Source organism: Phaseolus vulgaris, chromosome 10, assembly GCF_000499845.2.
Source record: "Phaseolus vulgaris cultivar G19833 chromosome 10, P. vulgaris v2.0, whole genome shotgun sequence".
NCBI lineage: Eukaryota > Viridiplantae > Streptophyta > Magnoliopsida > Fabales > Fabaceae > Phaseolus > Phaseolus vulgaris.
The window spans coordinates 14,595,508-14,616,621 of record NC_023750.2 but is presented as its reverse complement, the minus strand read 5'-3'; the positions used below and the strand labels follow the sequence as shown (position 1 = coordinate 14,616,621).

The 21,114-nt window shown below is 36.7% G+C and overlaps 1 protein-coding gene across 3 annotated transcripts; it reads left to right on the top strand.

Moving 5' to 3' along the window:
* The first annotated feature begins 1,071 nt into the window (after positions 1 to 1,071).
* On the top strand, positions 1,072 to 18,365 carry LOC137818506 (uncharacterized). Of its 3 annotated transcripts, none has more exons than XM_068621970.1 (5): positions 1,072 to 2,207; positions 2,732 to 3,581; positions 4,215 to 4,404; positions 6,134 to 6,302; positions 15,354 to 18,365. In XM_068621970.1, the coding sequence occupies exons 1-4, from the start codon at positions 1,447 to 1,449 to the stop codon at positions 6,259 to 6,261; spliced, it is 1,929 nt and encodes a 642-aa protein (XP_068478071.1). In that variant the 5' UTR covers positions 1,072 to 1,446; the 3' UTR covers positions 6,262 to 6,302; positions 15,354 to 18,365. The 3 variants fall into 3 exon arrangements, with proteins under 3 accessions (XP_068478071.1, XP_068478072.1, XP_068478070.1); XM_068621971.1 differs by having other exon boundaries at positions 1,092 to 2,207; positions 15,365 to 15,749; XM_068621969.1 differs by lacking the exon at positions 15,354 to 18,365 and adding an exon at positions 6,903 to 7,148 and having other exon boundaries at positions 1,092 to 2,207.
* The last annotated feature ends 2,749 nt before the right edge of the window (positions 18,366 to 21,114 follow it).

Genomic DNA, 21,114 nt, shown 5'->3' with positions numbered 1-21,114 from the left:
ACACAAATAGCATCAATATCTAAAGTTCATTTACAAGTTGAATAACATTGTCAACTTCTATAATAAATCATTCACACTTCAAAACGAGCAAGAAATATAAATAATTTCCTCTTTAATTTAAAATTATAGTTCCCTATTTCATAGCATTGATTGCCTTTATGTCTTGTTCAGTAGAGAGACTAGAGAAATATGATAGATAGAAATTAAAAAGATGAGTGGAAATAGGTGAGAAATAAAGTAAAAGTTATAGTTGAGGAAATATAAAATGAGGAGAGATAAAGAGAGTGCAAAAGTATTGATAAATTAAATTCTCTCCTTCCTATTTCTAATCCATCCTCTCCAAACAAACAAAAAAAAAACCATCAATAAAATATGTTAATCTTTAATCTTAGAACAAATGTATAAATAACAAAGAAAAACACATAAAAATTAATAAGACCCTAAAACTAAATAAAACATTTTGTCTCAAATAATATAGAGAACTAGCCTAGTTATATTTAGACAGGTCCCAAACACTAGTACCAATCAGGCATGTGTTTCATACACCTGAAGCATTGTTTCAAAGGCAAAAAAGTTGAAAAATATATCATAGTGTATATAGAATATGCAAATTACCAAAAAAAAAGTCTTTTTTCTATAGGTTAGATCAAATGATGTTATTATGTTATGATTCTTCATGCGACCACTTGATATGCTAGATCACACATTTGAAATGTTGTGTATACAAAAACGACAACATTCACTTTCCTTAAACCGTACCTGTCATATCAACCATTACACTATTTATAAACCCTACAACACCAAGTTTCTAATTTCAATAAAATGGTATTAGACACTCCCAAAATCTGGCTCTCTCCTTTGGTAGTCTTAAATGCTTCATCCTCTAAGAACATTAAACACTCTATCACTTGATGGCATTAGACCCTACTTAGCCTTGTTCGCGCTAGACGGTTCCTCAGTGTAAATTATTCGAACATCTATCTTGCATTAGATCTTTTTCTTCAAAGAAAAAACAAAAACTGAAATTTCCTAAATTAAAATAAAAATAAAAATCCTAAATAAAAAACCCTTACCACTTGCGCTTCTTCTCCCACCTCCACTTTCTGGTTCTAATCGCGGACAACAATTTCTCAACTCACTCTTCTACGACGATTTTACAAAATAGTGGGATTTTCCTTTTTATAATTTCTCAAATTCTCTATGTCGAAGAATGGTTTGGTGTGTTCTTTTACCTTCGTGCACCCCCTTCTCCTCCTGCTCCATTTCCTCTTTCACTAATTACCTTCGTTAATTGATTTCATTTTAATTTTTTATTCTTCCCAACTAATTTGGACAAGCAAAGCACAGAAAGAGACTCTCTAGAAGTAGTGGAAACTCTAGAATGAAGTTCCTTTGAAGACATTTATTTCATTCCAATCTTTCTCCCTCACTCTCACCTTTTAAAAGATGCTAGCACCTCACCCTCTCAGAACCCTCACCACCCCACCACCACCATTACTTCTCCATTTTCTTCCTTCAACCCCTTTCATTCCTTCATTCTCCCACCCTCCATTCCAATCCCATGCTATGATGGGCTCATTCTCTTCTTCACCATCTTCTCCATCTTCATCTTCTCCTTCCACATCATCCACCCCCCAAGAACATCCTCAAAACAACCTCAACCAACACAAACTCTCCCACGTCCTCAAATACCACAACCAAACCAAGCACAACTTCAACCATTTCGCCCGTGGGCCCCACGGCCTCGACTGGGCCAACCAGCCCAACCCATTTCGTAGATACCTCTCCTCCCCTCTCATCTCTCTTCTCCACCCACAACCACCATATCTACCACCACTCTACCACTCTCTCTTCCTTTCTCTCCCCTCTCCCCACCCCATTTCCCAATCCACCGTTTCCCAGTTCCTCTTCGACTCCCTCGCCCTCTCCGCCTGGAAAACCACCAGCTTCTCCACTTGGTCCCTCAGGGTTAACCCCAGTAGCGGCAATTTGCATCCCACTGAAGCCTACATCGTTGCCCCACCCATACCCTCTATCTCTGATTCCGCTTTTGTCGCTCATTATGCCCCTAAGGAGCATGCTTTGGAACTCAGAGCCCAAATCCCATCTGGGTTTTTCCCCAAGTATTTTCCACCCAATTCGTTCCTTGTTGGGTTGTCCTCGGTTTTCTGGCGTGAGGCTTGGAAGTACGGGGAACGCGCGTTCAGGTACTACCAGTTTTGTGCTTAAATTACCCCCCTTTCTCAAGGATACACAAATGTTTAAGTAGTAGTGCTATAAATATTACAAATTATGTCGAGTGGTCATTTAAGTATTAAAACATTGTTTAAGTTTGTCATCCAACTTTGTTAAGATGTTGTTTGGATAATCATTTTAGCAAGAACTTCTATGAGAAGGGAATTATAAAAAAATTATCTTTTTTCATAAGCTTGAAATAGTTTATGCATGTGCTAATCTATAGGATAGGAACTCTCTTCATTTAGCTTCTCTAAGAGTTGATGTTGATTTGAACTTGTGGATCATGGAGAAAATTAATTCACTTTTCTGTTATTTCTTTTTCTATAAGTATTTATGGAGAAATTTATTTAGAAAAGAAAATTTTCATTAACTTAGGGACTGAACTGATGAATATTTTGTACTTCAGTAGTTGCCTAAGTAGTTTTATTACATTAAGAGTCACTTACGAGAGAATAATAATTTAGGGATGAAATTGATGGTTTATTCGATTCAGGTACTGTAACCATGATGTTGGTCACGCCATTGGGGCAGTTGCCATGGCTGCTGCGGGTCTTGGTTGGGATGTGAAGGTTTTGGATTCCTTGGGGTGTGAGGAGTTGAAGAGTCTCATGGGGCTTCATGTTTTCCCTGATTTTGAGATTCCGTCGCGTGCTGTTAGAGGGAAGATTCCAGAAATTGAGTTTGAGCATCCTGATTGTGTGATGCTGGTTTATCCGAGTGGGGTTGGTGGGTTTGATGTTAACTGGAAGGAATTAAGTGAAGCTATATTGGGGTTTGATAAGTTGGATTGGAAGGGGAAACCTAATTCCCTTAGCAAAGAGCATGTGTGTTGGGATGTTATTTATAGGACTGCTGAGGCTGTGAAAAAGCCTTTGACATTGGGGGATAAGTTCTCGGTTGAGCCGTTTCAGAGGAGTGGTGTTTGTGGGGAGGGTTTGTATAACGGGTTAACTGTGAGGGAAGTTGTTAGGAATCGAAGGAGTGCTGTCGATATGGATGGAGTTACTGAAATTGAGAGAGATGCATTTTATCAGATTCTGTTGCACTGTCTTCCTTCAGGTTGCCAGAGTGGAGGGAGGCAAAGGAGGCAGCTGGCATTGCCATTCCGGGCTCTTCCGTGGGATGTTGAGGTGCATGCTGCTTTGTTTGTTCATAGAGTGGTGGGATTGCCTCAAGGATTGTATTTCTTGGTGAGGAATGAAAACAATTTCGATGAACTGAAGAAAGCTATGCTACCTGACTTTTTGTGGACCAAACCCGAGGGCTGTCCAGATGAGCTTCCACTGTATGAACTGCTTAGATCTGATTGCCGGCCGCTTGCCAAGAAGCTTTCGTGCCACCAGGTATGTGGGAATTGGTGATTGCCTAAACGCCTTTTAAATTTTGCATTGCTTTATGGAGTTTCTTAGAGTCTGTGAATTATGTTGTACATGATCAAATAGTTGTCTAGTTAGATTGTGAAATGAAACACAGTCATTGAGGAGATGAAAGATGTCTTTATTACAATGAGAGTGAGGGTTTATGCTGCTGTTTTTAATAGATAGGTGTGTTAAATTTGGATTTTGCTTTTAAGCAGGAATTATTATTGAAACACAGTTTACTTGGTTCGTATATAGTAATAATATATCCATCCATTTCACAATTCTCACATACTTTCAGTCTGGTAGTTTTGTCTCTACCATTGAATAAGTGAACAAACTGTTGTTTATTTTTAATAGCTTCAATGTTTGGAATTTGAGTTTGCGGGTATCAAAGCTTTGACTTATTTTCTTGCTTTATTATCTTAAGATCTATTGGTTGAGTTACAGAAATGATTTAGCTTTTGATATATTCTATCTATCAATATCTCTAACGTACAATGATATTATACCATTAGTTATATAACACTAATATCAGTCTTATTTCTATTTAGAATCTGAACTGATAATCAGTGAATATTGTATATCCTGTTCTAAAAATGTAACACGTTATTGCAGGACATTGCAAGTGATGGATGCTTCAGCCTTGGTATGTTGGCCCGTATGGAACCTACTTTGTGTGAGAAGAATGTCTGGATGTATCCACGTTTATTTTGGGAGACTGGAGTCCTTGGACAGGTGTTGTACCTCGAAGCACATGCTATTGGTATCTCAGCAACTGGAATTGGTTGCTTCTTTGATGACCCTGGTATGATTCTTTGTTCACCACTGCTTTGAGAACTTTGATCTGGTGGCAGTTATTTTTGGTTATTGTCTTTTCTTCTGAGCCCTTGCGAATATAAGTGATTATCCTGAATTCTATAGGAAAGTATTTAATACCGAAGCATTATTTGCATTTTTCACATCAGGCAAGTGTTGATAATTTCGCATCCTTCCTCAATGTTCCATTATGCTGACATGTATTAAAGTTTTAGTTTCTGTACTTCCTTTTATACAACCATTTCTCATTTAACATTGAGTTGAACTTATATTTTAAATTTGAATTTAGGACACGGTACTACAATTAGATAGAAACTGCATCAAGGTTCCTAAAGATATTCATTGAAGTACAATCGTTCTTGATGTTGGGATAGAAAACAATAATTTGATGGTTTATGTTATGTGTCTCTTCAAAGATTAAAGAACAAGATAAAGAAAAACGTAGAATAAGAACCTTCTTCTATATTATTTCAGCAATTGTCAACTCTGAACATAAACTTCAGCTTACAAAGGAAATCTCTTCCTTTCACACAAGGCATTCCCTGTCACAACAACTAAAACTCTTACTTATCTCAACATCCCACAAGATAATAATATATAGACTAATAATTTAACTACTTTGATTTTTAGATTTCTTCCTATAATACACTTTCCAAACCCTTTCATTACTTCCCTGCCTAACAGTTTATGTAAAAGAAAATTGATGGCAGGTTCAGATTTGATTAATTTTTAGACTTTAAAAAATCTTAGGAGAGTGGAATCAAGGTAGTCCAAAATAAAGAAGCAAAAAGTGCAACTAATCCAATATACAGTATGATTTATTCCCTCCTTTGACCCATAAGTAAATTAATATCGAGATAATCATTCTATGACTGGAGCAGAACCACAATCGTATAGATAACTTAGAAAAATCTTGATTGCAGAGAGAATTTTCAACATGGATTTCTTCTGATCCTTGTATGTTAAGGTCTACCTGTGGAATCTAAACCTTATGATCTTGGTCGATAAGCCAGTCACATGTTAACTCAATGACACATAATATGTGATTGGTTAATTAACTCATCAAATCCAAATCCATCCTATAAGCCTTTTATTGTTGAAAGATTGAGTCTTTGAAAGGCTGTGAAGATTAACCATATTTATAGCTATTGTCCCTGGTATCTGGTTTCTTCTGGCTATGCCTTTTCGACATTCAGTTACTAGCATGGTATGTGTTTCACAGTTCTTTCAGATGGTGAACCAGATTCTGGGATCCCGAGTTCTCACTCTATATAGTAATTGAATTGAATTATTGAGCAATGAAAGGAATTTTTAATTGATAGAGAAGTGATTGTACTTTTTAGACGGGGAACCAGATTCTAGGACCCTCTTATTTCCTACTTTATCCAGCAATTGACTTATGGAGACATAATCTTTAACAAGTATTAAGTGTTGGCAGATATTGGAAGGTGAGTTAAGCACCTGTTTTGGCTCACAAATTTGGTTATAGAGGAGAAGGAAAGATCTGAAAATGATGTTAAGGATGAATTATCTTGAATTTTAAATGTTATTTTGTTCGACACTTGTATGCTTAATCAAGGGACTACAGGAGAAATGTTCTGTACTAATGCAATTAAAGTCTATACTCTTAACAAACCTAAATTGTGAAAAACTTGCTTGTACTGTACTTGCAATCTGGAATTAGTACAATTATTGAAAATCTTGTGTTTTTTTTGCAGTTCATCAGCTCCTTGGCTTAAAAGGGTCAACATTCCAGAGCCTCTATCATTTTACTGTTGGAAGTCCTGTCTTAGACAAACGTATAATGAGTTTACCCACATATCCAGGCCCTGATGTTGATGCTTAAAGCTGCACCAATGAATTCAAATTATCATTCAATGCTAATAGGTAACTTATATACAAAGGGCATGTTAGATGAATCCCTCTTAAAACCACACTTTCTATAAACTTTTATTAACCTCTATATATGTGAATCCCCTATATATAGGTGAAATCTTGCCTGCATACACAACTACACATATGATAAAATTTTGACCTTGGTAACAAACTACCTTGTTTTGTAAATGCATAATAATCATCACTGTAATAAATCCGAGTCAGGAATTGTACTACAATGATGAATAAATGGTATATATCATATTGTTGTATGGTTAGCTTTAGAGATTGGTATATTGGTTGGACAAACGAGTAATAAATCTCTTCTATATAAGCTACATTGTCTTTGTTTGTATCATAAATTTTTTATTCAGTATAATTCTTAGATTTTAATTCATTTTTCTCTCATTTCTACCGTGATTCTAAACTTGATATCACAATGATTGCATTTACCATGAAGATGTCTATATTGTTGCTACCCATTGAAATTGGCAAATTCTCCCTGCACCTCTATTGCTCCTTCCTACACCACATAATTTTGAAATGTTAAATATATCCTTGACAATATATTTTAGGCTTTTGACTGTTCTTTGTGGGTGGTTGTGGTCGTAGGCGGTTGTTGAAGGTGGTGAAGGTTAGTTGCAGTGAGTTCTGTGGTGGTTTTTTATCATCGTTTTTGTTTTTTTTTTTTCGTTTTGATTATACATACTGGATTGGCTAGTCCGTACACCTCTTTTTTTTTGTATTTGAATACCAGCTTGTACAATCCATTAGTCGAAATAAGATATGGGGTTGTATACCGGATTGATGATTATTAATGAATTAACACAAATGAAAATGTTATTAATGGTTCATGCATACCAGAGCAGGATGTGTCTCTTGAGGATGTGTTGCAACTGGTCCGTGGGCAAATGCTTCTGAGAGTATATTACAGGACAGTCATCCTCAACCATGTCAATGACGTATGGATGTGACATCGATCGAAACCACTCCATATATTGTTGAACGCGGGCACCAAGATAACGTGCTACGTCCATATCGTACATGACAATAATTGAAATGTAACCATCGACGGTCCACTTCATTCGTAGTCAGGTCGCCATCTTTAACTGCAGATGGGTGTTGAAGGATCATCTGCACATATCCATACTGACGGAGAACACGTTCCGGCAATTGCAATTATCTCCAATTTCCAAGCCTCAAATAACCAAAGAATAACGATATCCATTCAAAATAGACGTTCTTCCTTGTGCTCGTTGTATGGGGAAAACCGAATGCAAGCTGGTGTCACTATATCTAGTTGCAATCGGATAACAGAAATTGAAGTAACTTTTCTTGGTTCATACATTCTCTAATGGGTTTCTCTTCAGAATACTGTGACTGCACACGTCCTATGCCTATAGACAGGAAATGCTCACAAATCCAACCATGTAACAAAGTCGCATAACCAGCTAGTTGTGATGGCATTTTCATGTGTTCTTCTTGAATCAAAGTAGAAAACAAGGTGCGGAAGCAATGGGTGAGATGATCAAGACCCTCCTAGGAGTTGTGTTGGTCTTGTAGGTGCATGATGAGTATGGTGTTTGAGTGGTTCGGCCAGCTCAAGGGAGAGGGTGAAAGGATTGAAGTTTAGAGCCTAGATTTCTAGGAGAAGTAAAGCTTGTGCACAAAAATGGCAGCATAACCTTACTCAATTAAACTTGAAAATACAAGGTGTAGGTTCCTCCTTTTATAGGCTAAGGAGGACCATAATGCAACCCTAATGCTAGCCAAATGAAATGTAAATGTGAAGCACATGGGTGCACATGGCACATGGGTGCACAAATGAGCACATGGGGAGGGGTGTGTCTAGTTTTTATGCTCACCCCCTCCATGGTCTTTCTAGAATGTTCACAAAAAAAAATGCTTTCTACACTACTCTAATTACTAAGCACCCCTAATGGGCCTTTATGTAACAATTACAAAATGGTCTTCTCTTCCCAAAACCGTAGCTTTGACCCATGTGTATGTGAAGCTAGACGGTCTAGAAGGAATCCTCATCATGGCCTAGACGCTCCTTATGTAGCCGCTCCTCATAATGGCCTAGACGCTCCTCTTCATGGGCTAGACGCTCCTTTTTGAGTCTAGACGCTCCTCATCATAGGCTAGACCGTCTAGTCTTGGAGGCTTGGCTTTCATCGTGTGGTGAGCTTGGGCCCTCCTCCATCATCCCCTCCCTCTTGAAAATGATTTGTCCTCAAATCCAAAGCTTTTGCTTTTGAGGGGGCTTGTTGTGGCTGGATGGTGTCCATCATCTCCTCCTTCGGGAAAAGATCTATCCTCAGATTTGCTAACTTGATCTCGGATAGCAGCCTCTTGCTTCGTCAAGGTGTGTCCTCCCGGATCAAATATCAACCTATGAGAATCTTGAAACAAAGCAAAGGAGTTAGAGTGAGTATTTGGAGAACAATTAATTGTGTGAAGTTGCCATCTTTGTTTTTCTCTTGTTTTGGTCAACTTCTCACAATGCTTCCCTTTTGATGGTTGTAGGTGCCTTCTAATCCTCTTATGTTTTCTAAAATTTCCAACAGTAGTTACTTTTTCTTTAGGCATAATCCCTTTAGGAAATGGTGACAACTTTAAAAAGGCAAGAGGACTATGTTCACATACAACTTCAAATGGAGAGATATGAGTAATCTTGTGGACTACTCCATTGTATGCATGCATAAAAGGAAAAGGATTCTTATCCCAAGAATTGTGGGTGTCCCTCATGATTTCGTGAAGCATAGAAGGGAGAGCTATGCTTTCAAATTTTGGAGCTCTATCCCTTATTTTTGAAAATAAATCATGGAGGCTTGTCACTTTTCTTAAGAAGAGTTTATCCACTTCCATGAAGAAAGAATCAAGACCTTTTGTCGTCCTAGGAAGCTCTAATTTGAAATGTGTGTCTTCCCATGGATCTTTTACAAAAGGTGAAGGAGTATAGAGTTCTTGGGATGTTGCCTTAGGTGTAGTTTGAAAACAAAAGTTATACCTAAAGTAATGCCTTTGAACTTCTTTTCTCATGGGTGACAAAAGTTTTCCTTTTAAAAGCTCTAGAGTTTTATCAACTCTAATTTGTCCCATGAGTTCTCCTTCATGAAGACTTTTTCTCTTATGTGTAAGGATAGTCTCGTTGTGACAACCATTGTTTATAAGGATTTGTACACTTTGCAATGGTTGTCTCAATAAGACATGACAAGTTTCTTTAGGCACTACTTCACATAAAAAATTGTTTTTGTAGATGCTTATAAAAAACTTGACATTCACTTGGTGATATCCTAGCACATATGAGAAATAATCTATTTCATTTTTATCTATGCAAGCTTCTTTTAAAGACTCTTCTTTTTCACTTAAGCTTGCAAGTGTTCCTTTACAAAAGGTAAGGCTTTGAGGTTGTTCAACAAGACACATATTTTCAAAGGTATTTTTAAATCTTTGGTCTTGTTGAATGACCTTGTGGGAAGGAACACTCTTCTCCCACGCCTTTTGTTCTTCAAGGGTCTTCTCATGCTTTTCTTTTTCTTCTTTTTCTTTAGCTTCCCTTTCGACTTCCCCTCTCTTCTTTTGTGTTTTTCTTTCCTTTCTTTCTTTATGGGAAGCAAACAATTTTTCTACCCTCATTTCCCAATCTACGCATGCTTCTATATTTTCTTTTCCATGGAAATGGGGTTGGTCTACCCTAACCCCTCTTGGGTTTTCTTGTTCTTTTCTATCTCTTCTATGTCTTCTAGGGGGTGCTTGATAATAATCATTTACTCTAATGCTTCCCTACCCAAAAGAATCATGATCTTTAGAGATATATGCATGAGAAGGTAATTTTTTTAGAATGTGAGACTTCTCATCCTTTGCTTTAGTCAAAACATTAAGTTTAGTCTCACTCTCCAATTGTCTATAAGCAATTGATTGCACAGTTTGTGAAACTTCTTTCAAAAGAGTTTTTAAGGATTTTAATTCACTTCCAATAGACTTTGTAGAATGAGAAGAAGAAGACATGGCTAAAGCTTTGTGTATACAAGTATTTTACCTTGAGAAAACTTAGGAAAGTCAAAGAAGGTAGTTTTCCAAGTAAGGGAGGTGAGTCACAAAGGACTACTTAAATACCAAGCCTTTGCCTTAGCCAAAAACTATCCCTCAATGTCTTCACACAAAACTTTCTCTTAGTAAACCACTTAGAACACAATTAAGTTGAGAAATCAAATTTTCAATGAAAGAAAACAATGCAAGCTACTAATCAACAAAGCTAGTCGGTTTAACACAAACTTAACAAAATAACCATGCAAAGCGTCACTAACTAAGCAAAAGAAAAGGCAATTACAAACAAGTAACAATTACTAATCAAGAATGCTATACTATTCGGCCCTAGGTGAGGCTTCTTGGACACTTTGAGCCCTTGAAGACACACTCACCGTCTAAACGTAATTAACAAGGTAATTAACAATAAACCAAGTTGCAAAGGAAATAAGAGAACTCCCTTTGTTGATCCTCTTTTGATTAGTGCACTTCCTTGTTGTCTTTGATTGTTGATCTTCCAAGTGTTTGTAGTGTTTATTTCAAGAATGTTTGTTTCGGCTTTGACTTTGTCTCCTCCTTAGAATGTTGGCTTTAATTCTCCAATTTCCAGCACCTATTCACAAGGGCTAAACCTTAAACCAAGTCAAATTCCATGCACATAAGCACCAAAGGAGAAATTAAATTCCAGCACCCAAAAAGAGAGGTCAAGGAATAAAAGCAAGAAACAAATTTAATTGAAAGAAAACAGTACCACCAAAAGGATTTATAATATGACAACTTAGAAAGAGATTCAAGAAATTAAAGCAAACAATTCAAGGTACTCAATAAAAGGTTGGCACACAAAAGAATTCCTAAAGAAAAGCACTAGATTAGATGACCAAATAAAAAAACAGCACCACTGGAAAATGTTGTGGGCCAGAAAACGTGTTTGTTCCCCGATTTATGCTGATCTGTATTTTTGGAATTTGGCTCTGAAATTTGTTATGCAAGATATTCAGGATCTTATCTAAAATCTGGCTTTGGATTCACTCAAAACGGATGCACCATTTTTTTTTAATAAATTTTGCAAAATTGGTGTTCGGTTATGTCAGCTGGAGCGCTTCAGATTTGCACTCTGATCTTAAAAGATTTATCATTTTTTTTCTGTTGCTTCTTTTGACCTAATTCTTTTTTTGTCTTTTCTATAACACTTTAAACTTGCATTTTCCAGAAAATCAGAATTTTCCTATGGGTGGAAATATTTTTCTGGGTTAAAACAGCCAAAACAGAGAAGGTGTAAACAGGGGAATCTGAAAACTGGAAACAAAAACAGCAAGATACCAAAGTTTAGACACAATGAAAATTTGTGAAATAGAATTGTGTATGATCTAAACACAATATGAACTCAATCTAAAAATAAAAAAAAGGCACCAAAGGATCAAAGAACAGCAGATTCAAACAAATTAAAGAGACCCAAAAGCAAGAAACAATCAAGCCAATAATAGGACTACTAAGAATTGTTGACAAATATGGATTCACATGACTTGACACAACATTTATAGATTCAGAAAATAAAGACTCAAAGCATAAAATGAAGCAAAATTAAGAAAGCAATAAGGACTCAAATTCCTAAAAGAAAACAGCCACTCAATGGTGTAAGGAATCCTATCACAAGCTGCACAGAATTTGTTCAAGATCAATTGAACAATTGTGCTTCGGTTGGATCTTCCATAAGCACATCAAGAACAATTTAAAAAGTAAAAAACAGCAAGACAAGTATGGAATTTAAATGACAATATGAAATAAAGAAGAACTGAAAATTTAAAAGACCAAGCTACTCATCTTGAAGAACCAAAAGCTCATGATACCAAATGATGGCATTTTCATGTGTTCTTCTTGAATCAAAGTAGAAAACAAGGTGCGGAAGCAATGGGTGAGATGATCAAGACCCTCCTAGGAGTTGTGTTGGTCTTGTAGGTGCATGATGAGTATGGTGTTTGCGTGGTTCGGCCAGCTCAAGGGAGAGGGTGAAAGGATTGAAGTTTAGAGCCTAGATTTCTAGGAGAAGTAAAACTTGTGCACAAAAATGGCAGCATAACCTTACTCAATTAAACTTGAAAATACAAGGTGTAGGTTCCTCCTTTTATAGGCTAAGGAGGACCATAATGCAACCCTAATGCTAGCCAAATGAAATGTAAATGTGAAGCACATGGGTGCACATGGCACATGGGTGCACAAATGAGCACATGGGGAAGGGTGTGTCTAGTTTTTATGCTCACCCCCTCCATGGTCTTTCTAGAATGTTCACACAAAAAAATGCTTTCTACACTACTCTAATTACTAAGCACCCCTAATGGGCCTTTATGTAACAATTACAAAAAGGTCTTCTCTTCCCAAAACCGTAGCTTTGACCCATGTGTATGTGAAGCTAGACGGTCTAGAAGGAATCCTCATCATGGCCTAGACGCTCCTTATGTAGCCGCTCCTCATAATGGCCTAGACGCTCCTCTTCATGGGCTAGACGCTCCTTTTTGAGTCTAGACACTCCTCATCATAGGCTAGACCGTTTAGTCTTGGAGGCTTGGCTTTCATCGTGTGGTGAGCTTGGGCCCTCCTCCATCAAGTTGCCTAGTCTTTGTGTAGTTACAATATCCTAGTTGCTCATACATGTGGGTTACGCAGCTGTTGCCCAAGCATACCCCCAGTCAGCCTCATATCGACAAAAAACTATATCACACTCACCAAAGTAACACTCTTGTCGACGAAGATAGTGCAACGACAACTACAGTCCACTACCACCTTGAGCATGCATCCTCGTACACATTTCTCAATCAACTTAGGCACACATGAGCTCCACGACAGTGTCGTGTCTCTTCAGATGCAATTCCCCGATCAACATGTATGGATTTTACCAACAAATCATTTCCCGATCTACATCTAAGGTCCGATGTGTATAGAATTGGCCAACAATGGACAAATGCAACAAATTTGACACATCATAAAAAATGATGGTCATCTCCGCAATAGGTAAATGAAATATGTTTGTCTCTATTTGTCACTTCTCTACAAATGCACAAAGCAATCCTCAGTCTAAATTCTCATAACTTGCATGAACCAGACCACCTAAGCTAGACATGTGATGGAAGAGGCCCAAGCACAAGCCCACATGCAAGCCCACCAAAGGGTAGATTTGGGCCAACCATAGAGTTATGGCCAAGAGGATCCAAGAAGACGTTCTTCTACATGTTCAAATGCCATAAACTCTAGTGTAGAGTAGACTTTAATTTCTTGTCAAAATTAGCATAGGAACTTTATTTGTAATTTTCTTAGAATTAATTTTTGCACCTAAAACACCAACCTAGGTAAACTTAGAGTTTCTAAAAAAACCTCTAAATTTACCAAGGCCGGTCTAGAAAGCCCATGGAGGGGGTGAGCATAAAAACTAGACACACCCTTCCCCATGTGCTCATTTGTGCACCCATGTGCACCCATGTGCTTCACATTTACATTTCATTTGGCTAGCATTAGGGTTGCATTATGGTCCTCCTTAGCCTATAAAAGGAGGAGCCTACACCTTGTATTTTCAAGTTTGTTGTGAGTAAAGTTATGCTGCCCATTTGTGCTCAACTTTGCTTCTCCCTAGAATCCTAGGCTCTAAACTTCAATTCCTTCATCTTTTCCCTTGAGCTGACCGAACCACTCAATACCCATACCTATCATGCACCTACAAGATCAACACCACTCTTAGGAGGATCTTGCTCACTCTCATTCATTGCTTCCGCCCCATACTCTACATTGATTCAAGAAGAACTTCATGAAAATGCCATCATTTGGTATCATGAGCTTTGGTTCTTCAAGATGAGTAGCTCCTTGTCTTTTCAATTTTAGTTCTTCTTTATTTCATATTGTTATTTACTTTCCTTACTTGTCTTGCTGTTTTTTACATTTTAATTTGTTCTTGGTGTGCTTTGTGGAAGATCCAACCGAAGCACTCTTGTTCAATTGATCTTGAACAATTTCTTGTGCAATTTGTGATAGGATTCCATACACCTTTGTGTTGCTATTTTGTTTTAGGCTTTGAGTCTTTATTGCTTTCATTATTTTGCTTCATATTATGCTTTGAGTCTTTAATTTTCTGAATCTATACATGTTTTGTCAAGTCATGTTCATCCATATTGTCAACAATTCATAGTAGTCCTTTTATTTGGCTTAATTGTTTCTTGATTTTGGGTCTCTTTATTTGCTTGAATCTGTTGTTCTTTGCTCCTTTGGTGCCTTTTTAATTTTTAGTTTGAGTTCATATTGTGTTTAGATCATACACAATTCTATTTCACAAATTTCCATTGTGTCTAAACTTTGGTATCTTGCTGTTTTTGTTTCCAGTTTTCAGTTTTCCCTGTTTTCACCTTCTCTGTTTTGGCTGTTTTAACCCAGAAAAATATTTCCACCCATAGGAAAATTCTGATTTTCTGGAAAATGCAACTTTAAAGTGTTATAGAAAAGACAAAAAAAGAATTAGGTCAAAAGAAGCAACAGAAAAAAAAATGATAAATCTTTTAAGATCAGAATGCAAATCTGAAGCGCTCCAGCTGGCCTAACCGAACACCAATTTTGCAAAATTTATTAAAAAAAAATGGTGCATCCGTTTTGAGTGATTCCAAAGCCAGATTTTAGATAAGATCCTGAATATCTTGCATAACAAATTTCAGAGCCAAATTCTAAAAATACAGCTCAGCATAAATCGGGGAACAAACACGTTTTCTGGCCCACAACATTTTCCAGTGGTGCTGTTTTTTTTATTTGGTCATCTAATCTAGTGCTTTTCTTTAGGAATTCTTTTGTGTGCCAACCTTTAATTGAGTACCTTTATTTGTTTGCTTTACTTAATTGACTCCCTTTCTAGTTGTCACAATCTAAATCCTTTTGGTGGTACTGTTTTTATTCAATTAAATTTGTTTCTTGATTTTGTTCTTTGACCTCTAATTTGGGTGCTGGAATTTAATTCTTCTTTGGTGCTTATGTGAATGGGAACTTGATTTGGTTAAGGTTTAGCCCTTTGCTAGGTGCTGGAAATTGGAGGATTAAAGGCCATCATTCTAAGGAGAAGACAAGGCCAAAGCCGAAACAAGCATTCTTGAGAAAACACTACAAACACTTGGAAGATCAACAAGCAAAGACAACAAGGAAGTGCACTAACCAAAAGAGGATCAACAAAGGGAGTTCTCTTATTTCCTTTGGAACTTGGTTTATTGTTAATTACCTTGTTAATTACATTTAGACGGTGAGTGTGTCTTCAAGGGCTCAAAGTGTCCAAGAAGCCTCACCTAGGGCCGACTAGTATAGAATTCTTAATTAGCAATTGTTAATTGTTTGTAATTGCCTTTTCTTTTGCTTAATTAGTAACGCTTTGTATGTGTGGTTGTTTTTAAGCTTTGTTAAAACCGTCTAGATTTGTTAATTAGTTAGCATACATTGTTTTTCTTGCATTGAAAAAAAAAAAAGTTTTGATTTCTCAACTTAATCGTGTTTCAAGTGGTTTACTAAGAGAAAGCTTTGTGTGAAGACATTGAGGGATAGTTTTTGGCTAAGGCAAAGGCTTGGTATTTAAGTAGTCCACTGTGACTCACCTCCCTTACCTGGAAGACTACCTTCTTTGACTTCCCTAAATTTTTCTCAAGGTAAAATACTTCTACACACAAAGCTTTAGTCATGTCTTCTCACTCCTCTAAATCTCTTAAAAGTGAGGTGAAATCCTTGAAATCTCTTTTGAAACAACTTACTAAGGATATTCAATCAATTTCATCTAAACAATTGGAGAATGAGATCAAAACTAATGAATTGACTAAAGCAAAGAATGAGAAGTCTCAATTTTCAAAAAAATTACATTCTCATGCATCTAGCTCTAAACATCATGATTATCTTGGGGAAGAAAGTCCTAGGAAAAATGACTATCATCAACAATTCCCTAGGAGAGCTAGGAAAGAGAGACAAGAAAACCTAACCAAGCATATCTCTCACACTCAAGCTAGAGAAATTCCATGTTTAGAATACCTTGGCAATGATCAATTAGCATCTCAATGTTTCAATGAAAGATCTATGATCTTAAAGGACAAAGATGAGAATAGTAGCCAAGAAAAAGAAGCTAGTGAGAGTGAAGAAAATGTAAAAATAGAAAAGCAAGAGAAGACCCTTGAAGTACAAAAGGCGTGGGAGAAGAGTGTTCCTTCCCACAAGGTCATTCAACAAGACCAAAGATTTAAAAATACCTTTGAAAATGTGTCTTGTTGAACAACCACAAAGCCTTACCTTTTGTAAAGGAACACTTGCAAGCCTAAGTGAAAAAGAAGAGTCTTTAAAAGAAGCTTGCATAGATAAAAATGAAATAGATTATTTCTCATATGTGCTAGGATATCACCAAGTGAATGTCAAGTTTTTTATAAGCATCTACAAAAACAATTTTTTATGTGAAGTAGTGCCTAAAGAAACTTGTCATGTCTTATTGAGACAACCATTGCAAAGTGTACAAATCCTTATAAACAATGGTTGTCACAACGAGACTATCCTTACACATAAGAGAAAAAGTCTTCATGAAGGAGAACTCATGGGACAAATTAGAGTTGATAAAACTCTAGAGCTTTTAAAAGGAAAACTTTTGTCCCCCATGAGAAAAGAAGTTCAAAGACATTACCTTAGGTACAATTCTTGTTTTCAAACTACACCTAAGGCAACATCCCAAGAACTCTATACTCCTTCACCTTTTGCAAATGATCCTTGGGAAGATATAAATTTCATATTAAAACTCCCTAGGACAACAAAAGGTTGTGATTCAATCTTCATGGTTATGGATAAACTCTTCTCTAGAGAAGTGATACATCTTCATGGTTTATCTTCAAGCATAGTGTTGAATAGAGTTCCAAATTACGCAAACCATGATTTGAGGATTTCCTTTGGAAAACTTGCAACTAAATTGCACACTTTAAATTCTTATCATCCTCAAACGCATGGTCAAAATATATTTGAAAATCTAGCTCTTTCTACTATGCCTAGAATAATCATGAAGTGCACACACAACTCTAGAGGTGAGCAAATATACCATAAAGTAGTTCACAAAACTACTTATATTTCTACTTTTAAAGTTATGTGTGGGTTCAATCATCTTTCTCCTTTTAAGTTGTTACCATCTTCTATAGGATTTATGCCTAAAGAGAAAGTAACCACAAATGAACATTTTAAAATACATAAGATGATTAGAGACCACACACAACCATTAAAAGAGAAACTTTGTCCAAGGTTGCCAAAACCAAAAGAAAAACAAAAATGGCAACCTAGTAAAATTAATTTGCAAACTAACACCTATGCCTTATTTGATTATTTCTATAGGTGGACGTTTGATCCAGGAGGACAAGCTTTGGCGAAGCAAAAGGTTGCTATCCGAGATCAAGTCTGTAGATCTGAGGATAGATCTTCTCAAGAAGGAGGAGATGATGGACACCATCCAGCCACATCCATTCCCCTAGCCATGAAGAAGAAGAAGCAATGGATTTGAGGACAAATCCTTTTCAAGAGGGAGGGGATGATGGAAGAGGCCCAAGCACAAGCCCACATGCAAGCCCATCAAAGGGTAAATTTGGGCCAACCATAGAGTTATGGCCAAGAGGATCCAAGAAGACGTTCTTTTACATGTTCAAATGCCATAAACTCTAGTGTAGAGTAGACTTTAATTTCTTGTCAAAATTAGCATAGGAACTTTATTTGTAATTTTCTTAGAATTAATTTTTGCACCTAAAACACCAATCTAGGTAAACTTAGAGTTTCTAAAAAAACCTCTAAATTTACCAAGGCCGGTCTAGAAAGCCCATGGAGGGGGTGAGCATAAAAACTAGACACACCCTTCCCCATGTGCTCATTTGTGCACCCATGTGCACCCATGTGCTTCACATTTACATTTCATTTGGCTAGCATTAGGGTTGCATTATGGTCCTCCTTAGCCTATAAAAGGAGGAGCCTACACCTTGTATTTTCAAGTTTGTTGTGAGTAAAGTTATGCTGCCCATTTGTGCTCAACTTTGCTTCTCCCTAGAATCCTAGGCTCTAAACTTCAATTCCTTCATCTTTTCCCTTGAGCTGGCCGAACCACTCAATACCCATACCTATCATGCACCTACAAGATCAACACCACTCTTAGGAGGATCTTGCTCACTCTCATTCATTGCTTCCGCCCCATACTCTACATTGATTCAAGAAGAACTTCATGAAAATGCCATCAACATGTCTACTCAATTAATGTTCATTACTTACCAAACCACATGATCTTCATAACTGTTTAGCCACATGATCTTCATAATTAATCAGTAATGACTTATCTACTGGCCCTAGCCTTCATCATCAATTTTCACTTATTCTTGTTCAATATTCTCTTCAAACTCTTCATTTGCAATTGAAGTATTGGGTCCACCACGTTTTCTTCTTACAGATGCAGTTGGTCACACAATCCACATTAAAAGATCCATCCCCTCTAGTCCTTACCATATTCCTAATCATAAAATGCCATGAAATGAAAAAACAAAAAAACGCACACCCACTGACTTTTGGATTTCCACCTTCGGAACCATTGCCTTTTGCATTCTCACATTCATAACACTCACGTATATCCAAATTCATAGGCGAAAAATTCTAGATTTCGTTTTCACACACAACCATCCGGGACAACTCTAGATTTACACGTTCATAGTTTACAAAAAATTTCGGATATACATATTAGGAAGTTAGTGAATTTGCAAAAACTTACGAAGTTCTGCATTGCACTGCGTATCGGATCCCAAGCCTTCTCCGGTGTACACTTCTTCTCCTTCGTCGACGACAACTTCTCTCTCCACAACCCTCCTCTCCGACACCATCGTGCCTTAGGGAATGAGCTCAGTGGTGTGTACGTTGGGTGTGTAAGCAATGCATTGGTTAAATATCATAACCTAGGTTTTATTTCATTAAAGGTTCAAAAGATTTTTCACGTAATGTTGTTGGGTGCATGTCTTAAATGATATGATGCAGGAGAAGCAACCTTGATCAGAAGGTGACATGCTGAAATTGTCAATTGAATCTTTAGAAAAAGCAAGAAACTACAAATGAGTCCCATAAAAGAGTCACATAGCTTGCCTTTATTAATCAATCTTTCTAAAATTTTCTTTCTGGAGGCAAGACTTCTAAATTTAAAGAACGTGAAGAATGAGATGGTACTTTAATTACTGCGTTGAAAAAGAGTTATAATTGTTTTCATAGAAAATGAAAGAAAAGAAAATACAAGAATAAAAATGACATTTTTTAATGAAAATATAAGTGAGATTATTTTAGTTTATTAAATATAATGAGACACTTTTTTTATTCTCAATTTGAAGAGAGAAAAGAGACACGAGTCTTGCATTTTTTTTCTTCCCTCCCTTTTATAAACATGCCAAATAAGGAAAACAAAATTTCTGACCTTAGTATGCATTAAGTTTGGGAATTTTTTCTACAATCCATTATTTTTTTAATTAAAAAAATATTCTTATGCAAATATTTCAGTGGTATTTTTTTTGTGTAATCAAGAGACTTTCTGAACATAGTGAAATGGATTTAATATATTATGAATTGGTCAATCTAAAACATATTTCCAGAATCAGAAGTAGAGATTTATACTTCAGAGGTAGAGTTCGAAGTAGAGTGAATTTCATTCGTAGCCCCTTTGTGGATGAGATTTTGATAGGATAGACACAAACATGATGGAAAGAAAGCGTCTTGCGCAATACAACGAGCGTCTAGCGTGACATAGAGAGTGTCGAATGCTTAGTGATCATCCAACATTAGGGATGATAGAACGAAAAGGATATAGGGTTCTTTTGAGACACTCAAAGAGGGAATTTCGATCGCACCAAGGAAAAAAACGCACAGGAACAAAAATGAAAGAAATCACAAGGAAGAATTAATCAAACACATTAGACGCTCACTGTGCCACATTAGACGCTTTCTGTATTGCAACTTTCTTTCCATCATGTTTGTGCAGTAGACAAGTCCCTAAAATTAAAGGGTTTTTACGTTCAATGTTGGAATGCATTTTGGATCTGGATAGGGGGAAGGGAAGTGGTTGAGATTTTAATGAACTTGCAAAGAGGGGTGTTGATGTGAGTTAATTTTAGGATAGTTTATTTGTTTGGTGACACTTTACTTAGATTTAGATTTTAGGACAAATATAGGTGAGAAGCCTAAGGAAAATTCCCACTGGACATTAAGTTAACAAGTGTTAAGTAGATGTGAAGGTTCATTTCCATAAGGCCAAAGGAAAATCACAATTAAAGTGAAGATGAATGCTAAGATAAGGTGCGACAATTTATCAAACACAAGATGAGCAACATAGCAAAAACATTGAAAATGACCGAATAGAATTCAAGATACAAGAACAAGACATATTTTGGAATTGAAAAGAGGAATGGAAGATGAGTGAAAGGAAACTTAGCGATGTGCAATTGTGAATGGAGCACGCCACTTGGATGGTGAATTGAATCCAAGATAAGTGTAGATGTCGCCACTTGAGAGCTCACAACACTCACAAGATAAGACCAATTTTAGGAGGAGATTCTCTCACTCACAATTCTAACACAATTTGTGTATAGTAACTTTACTCTTCATTCAACATATGAATACATGAGGCAGACCTCCCTATTTATAGATTTAGGAGCCTTGGAAAAGAAGAAAAGAGGGTAGAATGGGAAAAGGGAAAAAAGTGGGCAGCCATAGGGTTTGACTAAGTCAAAGCCGTATTCTAGGCTTATCGTTCTAGAAA